Source organism: Pseudophryne corroboree, chromosome 9 (assembly GCF_028390025.1).
Source record: "Pseudophryne corroboree isolate aPseCor3 chromosome 9, aPseCor3.hap2, whole genome shotgun sequence".
In the NCBI taxonomy this organism is placed as follows: domain Eukaryota; kingdom Metazoa; phylum Chordata; class Amphibia; order Anura; family Myobatrachidae; genus Pseudophryne; species Pseudophryne corroboree.
The window spans coordinates 429,903,957-429,920,283 of record NC_086452.1 but is presented as its reverse complement, the minus strand read 5'-3'; the positions used below and the strand labels follow the sequence as shown (position 1 = coordinate 429,920,283).

Sequence of the window (16,327 nt, the reverse complement as noted above, 5' to 3'; positions counted from 1 at the left end):
AGGGACAAGATTTGCTTCTGTTTGGCCACATATTTTATGACTGGCACCAACCAGCACTGGTTTTGCCTATTATATTGACCATGAATAATTTAAATTGGTCCTGGACCACCAACCCAGGGCACCCCTGCAAGTGTCCCGAGGCACCCCAGGGAGCCACGGCACACAGTTTGGGAACCTCTGCCATACTGCATTGTAATCTGATGTTGTGAGATGGGGGTGTTAAAATGAGCAGACAGATTTGGAGGAAGGTTTGCAGATAGCTCAACTCTAAAACACAGTGCAAAAATAAACTATCCAGCATTTGTGTGCAACAAATTTTTTTTACAGGCATTACCCCTTACAATGTAACATGGTTTGTCAACATTCTAGTACACTTAGGGGGACATTTATTAAGCAGTGATAAGAGCGGAGAAATGAGCCAGTGGAGATATTTCCCCATCAACCGTCTTTACTGTATATGTGCTGACAAAGATAGTGGTACTATGGGCGGTATCTAATTAGTTGCAGTAATTTACCGCAGCTAATTGAACTGTCCGTGGCTACCCAATTATCCCCGATTCCACCACTAATCTGGGATTTTATTTTGCCTGCCTCAGGTAGGCAAAATACAAATCCCCGGTGAGTATGCATGTTTTCCATGATTGTGGCCGCAAAAATACATAGGTCTGTGATGTTTTGTGGATTCTATGTATTTTTGTCTGAAAAACAAACATTCTCTTAGCACAAAAAATGGGAACTAGTTGGATAGCCAGAAAAAAAAATCAGCACAACAAAGATTGTGCCCCACAATTTTTTGGGACTAATTGGATACCCCCCTTAGTTTGTAACAAAAACAAATGCTCTTACTCAGTGGTTCTCAACTCTAGTCCCCATGTACCACCAACAGATCATGTTTTGTGATTTCATTAGTCATGCACAGGTATCTGTTTTGCTGCATCAATAATTATCCCACCTGTTTCCACAGACAGAATTCCTGAAAACATGACCTGTTGGGAAAACTTGAGGGTTGAGGTTGAGAACCCCTGTTCTGGCTCCGTGTGACACGATACGGTATCAGTGTCGGACTGGGGTATGAAGGGCCCACTGGGGGAATGCATACTTGGGGGTGTGGCCAACCTACAAAGGGGGTGTGGTCAGCCTCCACAGAGGCTTGAAGTGCACAATAGTCTTGTGCAGTGTAATGCAACATATCTACCATGTATAATACAAGTGCACAGTCTGGAACCTGATCCCTAGAGAAAGGAGTGGACCCTCAGGCAGTGGGGTCTACCGGTGGTTTCCCTGGTACCCCTGTGGGCCAGTCCAACCCGGTACGGTATTGTGGTCTGTTATTCTTACTTTTAATTTATTAATATTGGTTTTGCTTATATTTGTAGTTTTGAATAAGTTGATAAGTAAGCATAGTTGATAGTGTAAGCATTGACTTGTATCAGGGTGTCTTCCTGACGTCTGCTGAAACTTTCCCCATAAGGGGGCTCAGGTACAATAACAAGGCATTTTGCACTGCACTTTGAGTGTGTGTCATAAATGAGGGCTACTTCACACACCATTAGAATAGCCCAATAATATGAATTAACATATACTATGGGTCACTCCAATAAAATGCAAAGGGTGTGAGCTGCCGTCACCGCTGCATTTCAACGTTGGCAACAGCACCGCATCTCGCACCCCTGTTACCCCGATTTCTGCTCGAATTTGCACAAAACTGCAGTTTTGAGTGAGTTCAGCCTGCGAAATACTCATGGGAAATTGGATTAACCCCTTAGTTTTAGTTTTTAGGGAAACTGCATCATGGCACCGCCCCCTGTGGCGCAATGTCCTGAAACACAGCATCATGCAGAGAAAGAGAGGCCAAGATGATGTTATTCATTGAAAAACATGTAATTATGACCCTATTTAACCCAGAAGAGGGCGAAATGCATAGGTATTTTCTGGGAGTCCCTGGGGAGGCCTCAAATGTTTAGATGTCTCCCAAAGGATTTCCAGAGAGTAGGCACGTAGTCTAGCTAATACAGATCCTGACATTCTGTAAAGTAGACAAACTTTCTTAAATCTTGTAAAGTGGGATCTGGAGAACATAATCCTCAAACTATTTACATATATCTGACATACATTATCTAAGGAATTACTTCCCAGCTGGCACAATTCTAAACAACAACTGTATATTCTAGTGTCAAGTTCTCTAAAGCACCTGTGCACAGACTGAGGTGCATTGTTAGGGTGCCATGGAGTGTAGAGAGCTGGTTATTTACAGTTTATAGTGCTACAGTTGTTACTGATGGCTCTCAGGGCATGTAATACTAGCCAAGGCTGTTGGAAATTGTATCTTTAAATGTGCGGTCAGCTACACTAAATAGAGGTCATATATTAGCGCTGTCCATATACACCTCATAATGCCTTTGTTTTGAATCAGTGTGACTGTCTGGTCCAGCAAGCGCAATACAGTATACACACCTACCTGCTCTACACTCTCGGGAGATGCTTCTGCAAACTAGAGGGGAGCTTTGCCACGCAGAGTGGCAGAGCTACCACTAGAGGCACACTGGGGAAACGTATGAACATCACAGCAGAATAAAGCTACCATTTAAGTACCATTTTTTTCATTAAATTTGAGGTTCACATTTTTTCAAGTAAATCAAAATACTAAAATATTCCTCAGTTTGGCCTAATTTATGCCTAAAAATAACCACCAGACTTAGGGGACATCAGAACTTTATTAGCGATTTATTATGATGATTGAAGGGTCAGCCACATGACAACATGGAGGTGCAGGTCACAATTAGTATATAGAATGAGGCTGATGCACAATCCAAGCCCTTGATGGAGTGGAAATGTTTGGACACCCCACCACACACAGCAAGCAGCGCCCCTAAAATAATCCCTCTCCTTTCCTTTATCTTTTCTCAGTAGCTTGTTCCGCTGCATCGGAAACAAAGCTCATATTGCATTACACTTCAAATGTTATGCATTTCCTAAATGACCTCCGTAAAGGCGACCATTCAGTAGAGCAGGGATGGGGAACCTTCGGGCCTCCAGCTGTTGTTGAACTACACGTCCCAGCATGCCCTGCAACAGTTTTAGTATGGCCAAATAGCAAAACTGTAGCGAGGCATGCTGGTATGTGTAGTTCAGCAACAGCTGGAGGGCCGAAGGTTCCCCATCCCAGCAGTAGAGTGTCACAAAATAAGAATGCAGCCTATTCATTTACCACAGTCTCAGAGGCATGAGGCACTAAGCCATTCTAAGTACCTATGTAATCAGTCCCAGTGATTACATAGGTTGCATGTCATGAATATTTGGCCTACACCGTGGGAATGTGACAGCGGCACGGTAACAGTAGCTGGGCGCTCCGAGATATACTGTACTGCATTTATTATAGGTAATGTATTGATAGACTTACCCTGTGCACAACGCCAGCGGAGTGAATATACTGAAAAATAAAAAGATTTAGTTTGTATACATCTTATATATACACTGGGATACCTAATTTTAAGAAAGATATGACAATACTGCACTGAATGTACCGGGAATGCATGTTACCAACAAAGGTCCTAGTGATGAGGGCGTGGCCTAGCGGGCATAGAAGAAAGAAGTACGGCCGCTGAGCTCCGGAGCCTGACTCCCTGTAACACCCTGGGAGCGGGGCCACAGCAGGTCTCAGCACTCTGACCGCACGATCAACGGGCCAGCACACTCCGGACAGCCGAACAGTGCACGCACGGAGCCAGTGAATGCGGTTTCCAGCTCCCGCAAGCCGCGGCCTACCTGACAGGAAGGAGCCGCAGCCTCAAGTTTAGCGCACTGGTCCGGGCCTCCTCACCCAACCGCCGGCCGGCGTACATCCACATCCGGAGACTCTCCAGGACCCAGAGGGGACCCATGAGGACTGCAATCACAAGCCAGCAGTGGGGCTCTCGGCTGAGGGCCCTGACAGTGTTATACCACTACTTCACTCTGGTGCTGCAGCAGGCTTTCCCAAGCCACTTCTGTCTATCTCCTGGGATAAGTTGTTCCCCCCCCCCCCCCCCCCCCACCACTTACACCCCCACCCCCGCCATACTCCAGGCTCTGTCCCTGATTCCCAGTAACTGTATTGCCCCTGGTTACCGGGCAACTCCCCCCACATTGCTGGTCTCTCCCCCGGCCCCTGTTGGGGACTGGTGGCAATAGGGAGCAGTGCATAGGGATCATTGCAGTGCCATCCTAGGCTCCGATAGCTGTTCGCAGGCCAGGCTGTCAGGAGTCTAGTACTCAAACACTGTGGTTTCCTTTCATCCGATTTTATCTGTTCTCTCTGCCTCCCACTGCAATAGTTATGGATAAATACATGGCCAGGCCTGTGAGAGGTACTAAGGGTGGCCAGACGGGCAAGGGCCATGGCAACGACACATCATCTGCCGTTTCTCCCGGTACTCATAGGGGCGAGGTTGATAAGGAACAAGCCTACGACACTACTCCACCTGCCGTGACTGGCTCTCTAACCTCTCAAGAACTGACCACCCTTCTGGCCTCGCTTCTGGATCAAAAATTAGCACCACTTAAAGATTCTATCAATTCAGCGCTCATCCAACTCACGAAACACGATCAGCGTCTATCTGAGGCAGGACAACGCATATCAGATTTGGAAGACGAGCTTGCAACGGCCAGAGCCAATTTGTCTGATCAGGAGAAATCGGTAATATCCATGGCGGACAAACTAGAAGATTTAGAGAACAGAAATCGTAGAAATAATTCCCGCATCATCAGTCTCCCTGAATCATTCAAGCATACTGACCTGATGCCGCTGGTCTCCGAATGGTTGCCGCAAGAACTGGGCTGTGTCCCGCCTAGCTCCTCGGTGGAGAGGGTCCATCGTGTAGGCCCTGACAGGCAAGCTACGAGGGATCGCCCTCGCCCAGTGATATTGCGGATCTTGAACTATGCCGACAAAGTGCGTTTATTGGAAGCTTATTGTAAAAGTGCCGATCTTCGTTATCAGGGTGCAAAGCTGTTGCTAGTCCAGGATTTTTCATATTTGTTGGTTATGAAGCGTCGTGAATTTACCCCGGCCTGCAAAAATTATTTGATTTGGGCTGCCGATTTTCACTGCTGTATCCCGCAAAGCTTTGTGGCTTTCACAATGGCAAACCTCACTTCCTTGAAACGCCACAGGCGGCCAAGAATTTTGTGGACTCCCTCTCCTCTGGATCCTCGACACTCAGATTGGACGAGTACTGACGATGAGTAATATTGTTTGTGTTGTTATCTTTTCTACTCTTTTACATTCAGGTTTTTATTTTCTCATTTGGCTATCACGGCCTCCGCTGTTTCTTAATATTTGTTGTGGTGCGGCTGACTGAGAGACATGGCACTACTCTACTTGTGTTTTCTTTTTTATGAATTACCCTGCTGCAAATTATGCTACACATGTGGCCTCGCCATGTTGTATTGTACTGGTATTACTGCTGCTGGGTTAACTGTGATAGATCCTTACATGCTTCCCTAAAACTCCCCCTATCTTCTCTGGCCTTACTGTCATTATTATGGATACTGGCAATCTGATAGATTGCCCTCTTGGGTTCAGAAAAGTTATAAGATGTTTTGAAAATTGTCTGTTATATTTATTATTTTTCATTTGTGGTATATGTGTACAGGTTTGGCAGGTTGCCCTGGATATTTACACTTCGGTCCTCGCCCGATCGCTGGGACGGGCTGGACACGGCTGCTTCTCATATCCATAATTGTTTTATGGCATAGAGTAGGTATTGGATAATATGGCTACTCCCACTGATAGCTCCACTGGGTCTCAGTCCTCCCTGAAATTTGTCTCTTGGAATGTGGAGGGACTAAATTCCCCTGTGAAGAGATGCAAAGTGTTAACACGTTTGAAACGCCTTAAGCCAGATATTGTATTTTTACAAGAGACCCATTGGGATATAAAAGACCCCGAATACACTTAAGGGACCATGGGTGGGAGAATTTAAAACAGCTTTATTCACTGCTAAACGTAGGGGGGGGGGGGGGGGGGGGCGGGGGTTGATCTTATTCTGGAAACATTTGCCTTACACCATCAAAGATACGTGATCTGATCCGGAGGGCCATTTCCTTTTTATAAAACTTTCCCTTTTGGGTTCCTTGTACACCTTAGCGGCGATATACGCCCCAACGGGCTCGACCAGACAGTTCTTTACGGCTTTATATTCCAAATTACAGGAATGGGCGTAAGGGGAAATATTGCTTGGTGGCGATTTTAATTGTACTATCTCTAGGGGTTTGGACCACTCCTCTGGCCGGGGTGTGGAGGGTGATGTCTCCTTGCTAGCCCTTTTGATTGATTCTTTGAAGTTATGTGATCCATAAAGATGCCAAAACCCGGTCTCACGAGAATATACTTTTTATTCTCACCCTCATCATACTTCTTCCCGTATAGAGTTTTGGTTACTTTCAGATACACTATATAATAGGGTGGTCGGCTCAGGTATAGACCCCATTGCTCTTTCGGACCATGCACCGGTTTGGGTAACCCTTTCTATTAATGATCCCCTGGTTACTTCTTATAATTGAAGATTTCCTGCCTACCTTGCCAGGTCTACTGATTTTCGTAAACACTTGATTACTACAGTCTGTAATTATGAACATGATAAATCGGGTCACTTAAATGATGTTCAGTTGTTTTGGACCGCGGCGGAACCGGTAATTAGAGGTCAGGTGATGGAGTATGTTGCCAGGAAACGGAGAAAGCTCTCAAAAATTATAGAAGATCACAGTAGATTTTTGACAGTGGCAGTCATGCTGCAGTCAGACTCTATAGCCTCCCGACAGCGTTACTTAGACGCCAAACACTCTTATGATGCCTTATGCACTGAACGGGCCCAATTTGCTCATGACATTCAGTGTAGAAAATATTATTATGGGTGCAATAAATCGGGGAGACTGTTGGCTAATCTTATACGTCCCATACTGCCCCTTCCCTTATATTGGAAATTAACCCTTCAAGTGGACCCCCGGTTACAGACCCGTCTAGTAGATCTAATAATTTAAGGGAGTACTATCAGTCTCTTTATACCTCCCCACTTGATTCTCCGTCTGAACTCTGAAGGCGCTCGGTTTCTCTCTAAGGCGGAAATGCCTGTCCTTACTGCAGAGGAAAGAGATTCCTTAAACTGCGCCTGTAACAGACGCAGAGTTGTCCTTTCTGATCAAATCATTGGCCAAATGTAAATCTCCAGGTCCTGATGGTTTCGGAGCAGAGTACGATCAACTCCTCTTGGACCATTTACTACCCCACATGGTTACTTTGTTTAACTATTTGCTTTCTGGAGAACACCTCCCCCCCCCCCCCCCTTTCCCCTGACCTTCTGTGAGGCTAGGATTGTATTTTTCCCCAAAGCCTGGTAAAGATCCTACACAGGTCCAGTCTTATAGGCCCATCTCTCTATTGAATCAGGACCTGAAACTCTTTACTAAATTATTGGCGCAGCGTATGCAGAGCTTTCTACCTCGAATATTGCACCCAGCCCAAAATGGCTTTGTTAAGGGCAGAACTTCGGTCCATAACGTACGCATGTTAGTAGCGGCAATACACCGCTATTATCAATTAAATAATAAAGAAGCCATCATAGTCAGCTGTGATGCAGATAGGGCTTTCGATAGGGTCTCCTGGTCACATATTTCACAAATACTCCATGCTCAGCAGTTTGACCTGGAATTTATTAGAATATTCACTATGTTATACTCACACCCAGTTGCTTCTTTAACTATTAATGGGCCCAACTCGTCACCTTTTACTTTGTCCAGGGGCACCCGACTAGGTTGCCCCCTCTCGCCACTGTTATTCAATTTGGCACTAGATCCCTTGATCCGCGTATTTTTTAAGTATAGTACGTGGCAAGATTGGGTGATACGGAGGTTAAAGTATCGGCCTTTGCAGATGACCGACTCTTGTATCTTCGTAACCCGAAACAGGCACTCCCCTCCCTACAAAATATTTTGGCTGATTTTCAACTGGTTTCAGGTTTCACTGTTAGCTTCACTAAAACAGAAGCTCTAGCACAGCGGTGGCCAACCTGTGGCTCTTGAGCCGCATGTGGCTCTTTATTTATTCAAATGTGGCTCCCTACACTCTAAATCATGTGACCACAACAGATACAGAAACCGCTGCACTCCAGCCAGACACGCAGCAGCACTACAGGGACTGAAAACTGAAGGTGTCAGATACTAGAGGTGAGACACCCACAAGCAAACAGAGGACACATTAGGGACTGCTGCAATGGCACGAGTTGATGGGGGGCTGTAGGGATACATGGGGGTGGGCTAGAGTGACACATGGCAGAGCTGGCTGGAGAGACACAGGAGGGTCCTGGCAGAAGTGACGTGGGAGGGTGCTGGAAGTAGTGACACATGGGAGATATGGCTGGAGTGACATAGGAGGGTGGTAGCAGGAGTGACACATGGGAGAGCTGGCTGGAGTGACATAGGAGGGTGGTAGCAGGAGTGACACATGAAGGGGGCTGGCTGGAGTGACATAGGAGGGTCTTGGCAGTAGTGACACATGGGAGACCTGGCTGGAGTGACACAGGAGAGGGTCCTGGCAGAGGTGACGCGGGAGGGTGCTGGAAGTAGTGACACATGGGAGAGCTGGACGGGGTGACATAGGAAGGTGGTAGCAGGAGTGACTCATGGGGGAGCTGGCTGGAGTGACACAGCAGGGTCTTAGCAGTAGTGACACATTGTAGAGATGGCTGGAGTGACACGGGGGAGCTGGCTGGAGTGACATAGGAGGGTGCTGGCAGGAGTGACACATGGAAGAGCTGGCTGGAGTGACAGGAGGGTGTTGGCTGGAGTGACACATGGGAGAGCTAGCAGGAGTGACACATGGGGGAGCTGGCTGGAGTGACACAGCAGGGTCTTGGCAGTAGTAACACATGGGAGAGCTGGCTGGAGTGACATAGGAATGTGCTAGCAGGAGTGACACATGGAAGAGCTGGCTGGAGTGACAGGAGGGTGTTGGATGGAGTGACACATGGGAGAGCTGGCTGGAGTGACACGGGGGAGCTGGCTGGAGTGACGCGGGAGGGTGCTAGCAGGAGTGACACATGGGGGAGCTGGCTGGAGTGACACATGAGGGAGCTGAAGTTTATTATGTGAATCTGGCTTTTTCAATTATTTTTTGCGAAAGTGGCTTTTTCAATGGATCTGGCTTTAAAAAATAAATTTTATGTTCTGGCTTTTTCAGTGCATTTTATACCAGGGGTGTGGTCTAGCAGGCACAAGGCCACACCCCATTTTTGCATGCGCGCCATCGGCTCGATGCCGGCTCTTTGACGTACCTAACAAGGTTTTTTGGCTCTTTGTCCCTGACTGGTTGGCCACCCCTGCTCTAGCATTACATACTATAGCTAAGTCTGGATGGGGTAACTCTTTCATTTTCGCTGGGCCCAGGATCATTTATTATACCTGGGTCTGAGATTTCCTAGCGATCCTACCAAGATATATTCTATTAATTATACTCCCTTTGTAACTCAAATGTTGAAAGATTTTGAAAAAGGAAACATCTACCATTATCATTGGGAGATGCCATTTATTCAAGATGGTTTCTTTTCCAAGATTTCTATACCCAGGCCAGATGCTGCCATTTTTATGGAACAAAAAAAGATTGCCACTATCAATACGGCCTTATCCAAATTCATATGGGCAGGTAAGCGCCCTCGGATATCGCTTGAAATTGCAACAGCCAGTATCGCTAGGGGGCATTAATCTTCCCAACATACAAGACTATGCTATAGCTTCTAATCTGCGGTATGCTTTGGACTGGATGAAACCTCTACTTTTGTTAATTCGGATATTGAACGGGACTTTCTTATCAACAACTCTTTGGTTTCTATTTTACATACCTCGTCACCCTCTCTTCCTGTAGAGGTAATCCATTATTGTACGTGCCCTGTATGGCATGGCGTCTATCCAGTAAGCGACTGGGATTATCCCATACTCGCACTATATTCTCACCACTATTACATAATTGTGATTTTCAACAGGGTGACCCTCATGCGATTTTCTGGACTTGGCATCTCCATGGACTCTGTTTGGCATTTCACGTGGTGAATGATAGTTTCTACGCTACCCACACCCTGGAAAAGCTCAAGGAGCTGTTTCCTGATGTCCGGATCCCTATATTTGCCTATTTCCATGCCCGCAGTTTTTGTGACCAGACTATTAACTGATCTGAATCACTCAAACCATTCTTTGGTGTTTGATATACTGATAAAAACCCGCTTAGGTTCCTCCTTTCCGACGTCTTTATTATTTGACCAAGTTAGGAAGAGAATTTACCTTACTGCCCTATCTACAGGTATGGCAAAGTGGAAAGATTCCTCCCCTAATCTTCCCCTACAAACTATTGTCACAGCCTCAGTCACACTGAATAAACAGTTACTTTCTTCCTCGTTTGCTGAAATGCAATTCAAGATCCTCCACTGGGCATACTATACCCCAAAACTACGGTTTATAATGGGAGTGGCTGATGACTCTAACTGTTTTAAGTGTTGCTTCCCTGACGCTGATATTGTCCACTGTCTCTGGTCTTGTCCGGTAGTCCAAACATTCTGGGTTAATGTCCAAAATGATGTAGCTAATACCCTCCATATCTCTTTTAACATAACAATGCCATGGGCTCTGTGAAATTATTATACTCAACCCACACCTTCACAACATACTACAGGCACTAAAATTTTGCTTGCTAAGATAGCAGCAGTGGCTAAAAAAAACTATTTTGTCCCAATGGATTCACGCTACGCCCATCTTACTTTCTCTCATGTTGCCGAGCTTAACTCATGTTTACAGGATGGAGTGGATAGACTGTTCTTTAGATCTAGAATCTAGATCACAGAAGTTTTTTTATATTTGGCTACCCTATGTACTCACATTGTCTACTGAAGAAAGAGAATTTTTTCGGGGTACAATGCGTCTCACATCCTGGTACAATTCAACCAGTGCCATTTCTTGCGGCGGGCGAGCCGTGCAACCGCACGGGGCGCCCTCCGCGGCACTTTGTGTGTCCTTGTCTGCTGATCCTCGCTCTTCCCGAGCACTTCTGCTCGGGGGGGCAGAGTTTCACGGAATGACGCTATTGCGTCGTGACGTCACGACGCAATCGCGTCATTCATTCCACGAAACCACGCCCCCCGAGCAGGAGTACTCGGGATGATGGAGGAGGAGCAGACAAGCTGGAAGGAGGAGGCGGCCGGCGCGAGGGAGGTGAGGCGGCCCGATCCGAAGAGCGGGAAGATTCTCTATATGTAAGTAGTCTCTCTCTCTCCCCCCCCCTTCCTCTCCCTTCCTTCCCCCCCCACTTGACACCTGCCTGCCGCACTGTATAAAATGGGGACACCTGCCTGTGTACTGTGTAAATTGGGGACACCTGCCTGCCGTTATGCGTAAAATGGGGACACCTACCTGCATACTGTGTAATTTGGACACTTGCCTGCCGTACTGTGCAAAATGGGGAACCCTGCCTGCCGTACTGTGCAAAATGGGGACACGTGCCTGCCGTACTGTGCAAAATGGGGACACGTGCCTGCGTACTGTGTAAAATGGGGACACCTGCCTGCCGTTATGTGTAAAATGGGGACACCTGCCTGCCGTAATGTGTAAAATGGGGAGTCTTGCTTGCCGTCATGTGTAAAATGGGTACACCTGTCTGCCGCACTGTGTAAAATGGGGACACGTGCCTGCCGTACTGTGTAAAATGGGTACACCTGCCTGCCGCACTGTGTAAAATGGGGACACGTGCCTGCCATACTGTGCAAAATGGGGACACGTGCCTGCCGTACTGTGTAAAATGGGGACTTGTGATTTTTTTATTTTTCCCTGTGGTGGCCGTGATGATATCAGATGAGGCCACGCCCACTTTAATGAGACCACGCCCATTTTAATGAGGTCACACACCCTTGCCGGAGGCGCGCGCATGCTTTTTGTTTTTTTATAGCTATGGGGGGGGAGGCGCATTTTTTTTATGGCAATAGGGGGAGGGGGGCGCATTTTGAAATCTCGCACTGGGAGCCAAATTGGCTAGAAACAGCCCTGAATTCAACTACGTTGGAGAAAGGCTTCCCATCTTTCTAGACAATGGTTCATTTCAAAAGCTGTACACTTCTGTAATGAGTCACTTTGTCCACTCCATGCTAATATTTGATATTCTTCTGCAAGCTGGAACTGTTTTTCAATTGTTTTTATACGATCCCTCCTGTTTCTCTTTATAATTGTATGCATAGATATACTTATATTTAAATCTACTTTGTCCTCCTATGGAGCTTTCCATATGATCTATCTGTTGCCTACTTGCCGACCTGTATACAAGAATGTACTTACAGACTTTTATGCTGTTTATGTCTTTCAATAAACATATTTGAAAAATAAATACATAAGGTCCTAGTGATGAGCTGTCATCGATGTGAAGAGAATTCTTACTTTGGGGATTATTCAGGTTTGTTAGCAAACAAAAGAAACACACTAATGAGCAAAACCATGCTGCACTGCAGGTGGGGGCAGATGTAACATGTGCAGAGATAGTTAGATTTGGGTGGGTTATATTGTTTCTGTGCAGGGTAAATACTGGCTGCTTAATTTTTACACTGCAATTTAGATTTCAGTTTGAACACACCCCACCCAAATATAACTCTCTCTGCACATGTTACATCTGCCCCACCTGCAGTGCACATAGTTTTGCCCAGTTGCTTTCTTTTTTGGTTTGCTTACAAACCTGAATAAGGCCATTTAGACATTTGTATTAAGTAAGGGAAAATATCCTCCACTATCCACAGCCTTAGCTGTCTACCCATAGAACTGTGCTCCCCACAAGTTCTATGGGTAGACACCCACGAGTGGGAACAGTCCCTGTTAGTCAGCATGTCGACTGCTGGGATTGTGGGTGGGTGGGATGTAGGTGCCGGTCTCGTGACCGATGGTCATAAACTACATCCTGTAATAATGGTAACATGTAATAATTACACTTGGTCTCGTAAATCAGACATGTCAGATCATGGAACATACTAGATTTCTATATGTTGCTCTCAGCATAATGTGCATTCCTTCCAGCACTCATTCCTTGCTGACACAGTACAATTAGAAAGAGGGAGTCATTTGTAAACATGTATAAGCAAGACAGATATTCTTGGCTTTCCAGTCTCTACTCCCACAGAACTATGCATCTCTCTAGGAATGTGCTTCCTGTAGTGCAGATATGTATTGGTTGTGATGCTGACATTGTATAAGGGGAAGCAGTTCAAATACTGCCGGTTGGGATCTCGTCGGTCACAATACCGACATTGGAATCCCAACGGGCTGTAAAATGCCGCCACCAGAATACTGGCTACACAGGCTATTCTCCCTCTGTGGGTGTCCACAACACCCATAGAGGGAGAATATAACTGCAGCGTGGCGATCGCAGCGAGCCCGCAAGGGGCTTCCTATCGCTCGCCCCGCTGACGGCATTCTGGCAGACAGGATCCCGCTGTCGGGATCATGACAGCCAGAATCCTGTCCGCTGGGGAATCGTACGCAGTGCCGTTTCTAGCGGCGGGCGAGCCGTGCAGCACGGGGCGCCCGCCGCGGCACTTTGTGACTACTCCTCTCCTCCCTCTCTCTCCCCCCGAGCGCTCCTGCTCGGGGGGGCGGGGCTTCGCGGAATGACGCGTTTGCGTCGTGACGTCACGACGCAAACGCGTCATTCCGCGAAGCCCCGCCCCCCGAACAGGAGCGCTCGGGTGGAAGAGAGAGGGAGGAGAGGACTGGAGATAACCATCGACGGAGGAGGCGGCCGGCGCGCGGGACCCGAAGAGCGGCAAGTTGTAAGTATTCTCTCTCTCTCTCTCCCTCTCTCCCCTCCCACTTGACACCTGCCGCACTGTGTAAAATGGGGATACCTGCCGCACTGTGTAAAATGGGGATACTTGCCGCACTGTGTAAAATGGGGATACTTGCCGCACAGTGTAAAATGGGGACACCTGCCGCACTGTGTAAAATGGGGATACTTGCCGCACTGTGTAAAATGGGGATACTTGCCGCACAGTGTAAAATGGGGACACCTGCCGCACTGTGTAAAATGGGGATACTTGCCGCACAGTGTAAAATGGGGATACCTGCCGCACTGTGTAAAATGGGGGCACCTTCCGCACTGTGTAAAATGGGGACACCTTCCGCACTGTGTAAAATGGGGACACCTGCCGTACTGTGTAAAATGGGGATACCTTCCGCACTGTGTAAAATGGGGGCACCTGCCGCACTGTGTAAAATGGGGGCACCTGCCGCACTGTGTAAAATGGGGATACCTGCCACACTGTGTAAAATGGGGATACCTGCCACACTGTGTAAAATGGGGATACCTGCCACACTGTGTAAAATGGGGATACCTGCCACACTGTGTAAAATGGGGACACCTGCCTGCGTACTGTGTAAAATGGGGATATCTGCCTGCCGCACTTTGTTAAATGGGGACACCTGCCTACCGTACTGTGTAAAATGGGGACACCTGCCTGCCGCACTTTATAAAATGGGGACACCTGCCTGCCGCACTTTGTAAATGGGGACACCTGCCTGCCGCGCTGTGTAATATGGGGACACTTGCCTGGTGTAATGTGTAAAAAGGGGACTTTTTTATTTTAATTTTTTCCCCCTGTGGTGGGTGTGATATCAGACGAGGCCACGCCCACTGTAATGAGACCACGCCCATTTTAATCAGGCCACACAGCCTTGTCGGGAGCGCACGCGCCTTCGGCGCGCGCAGGCTTTTTTTCTGGCTATATGGGGGGGGGGGGGGCACGCAATTTTTTTTTTATAGCAATGGGGGGGGGGGGGCGCATTTTGAAATCTCGCACTGGGAGCCAAATTGTCTAGAAACGGCCCTGATCGTACGTATTCCTGTGTAAGGGATGTATAATTCTTCCTGCTTCAGCTGACATACTCCTGCTTGTTCTCCTATGGCCGTCTATGTGTTTCCTGTCTCATAGACGCCACCATGGACTACGCTGAAGCCGGTCACACAGATTACATGAGATATCAGTTCAGTTCAGCAACATATAAATGGCACCCTGTAAATAAATGATAAAGATAATGGATAAATTGGGTGAGAGACAGCTGTTCAGTGTCTGGTATGAACAGCTGCATGTCATCCGGCGTCACTGGGGCCTGTGCAGTGAGAGAGGGTCTGCCAAGAGCAGTCTTGACCTTGGGGCTGTTGCTCCTTGGGGAAGCCCTTTAGACCGCGCGACTATGCAGAAGCCCCATGTATAGCCCAGGTATAAGCCAATGCTCTGCACACAGCCTGCGATGGTTGGACCATGAGGTTCTATTGGTACAGATACTTGGGGCCTAATTCAGACTGGAACGCTGCAGCGGCAGCAATCACAGTCTGAAGCCCTTTGCGGAGTGCGCACCCCGGGAGCCCAATGAGATGCTAACAGCATCTCAGGACTGTAATCGCCTCTGCCTGACTGACAGGCAGAGGCGGTCGCGGGGCGGGAGCCGGGAGGGAGCGTGCCAAAGGCATTAGAGGGGCACGGTCAGGACATCGCAGTCATATCCTGACTGTTGCGGGGGCGGGCCGCGTGACGTCACACACAGCCGCTGCGACCCAGGACGCGGCGGGTATCCGCCTGCCAGCACAGCTACGCTGCGCAGGCAGGGAGCTCCTCAGTGGGTGCGACAGCATCACCGCTGTGCGATGCTTTTGCACCCTTACGCAGGAAGGGGGGGGGGGCAGAACCTGACATGCGGGGCGGGCTAGCCCTGTGCTGGACGTCCTCCCACATGTTAGAGAAACTGATCGTAGATGTGCTAAATTTAGTACATCTACGATCAGATCTGAATTACCCCCTTGTGCAGCCGTTAAGGTGTCTCAGCACTGGTGTTACGGAGAGAGCCAAAGATCTGTCTGTACCCACCCAAACCCCCTCCTGGTGCCGCTATTGCACAGTGCTCATTTATATATATGCGCAGGTCTCCGGAAACATGTCGCCCGCCATGTTCTGGCGACAAATCACTACTGCGCATGCGCCGTGGACATTTAGCTGCAGTGCCGACAATGCTGGACTCCGGAAAGGAATTAAACATTGGTGCAGTTTGTGTGGTGTGTGGGCCCCATGGACCTATGTGCACCGCACACACTGCACCGGAGTACAGCTGGTGTAGTGGTTAGCATTACTGCCTGACAGCACTGAGGTCATGGGTTCAATTCCCACCATGGCCCTAACTGTGTGGAGTTTGTATATTCTCCCCGTACTTGCATGGGTTTCCTCCGGGTACTCCGGTTTCCTCTGACAATCTAAAAATATACTGGTAGGTCAATTGTCTCTCA

The 16,327-nt window shown here is 47.9% G+C and overlaps 1 protein-coding gene across 1 annotated transcript in view; it reads right to left on the bottom strand.

Annotated features, from left to right (window-relative positions):
* Window positions 1-16,327, bottom strand: part of LOC134958425 (mitogen-activated protein kinase 12-like) — an 87,079-nt gene that overhangs the window by 34,919 nt on the left and 35,833 nt on the right. Inside the window, exon 5 of the mRNA XM_063941021.1 lies at window positions 3,401-3,430. Within this exon, the coding sequence (XP_063797091.1) occupies window positions 3,401-3,430 (30 nt within the window). The remainder of the gene's footprint in view (window positions 1-3,400; window positions 3,431-16,327) is intronic.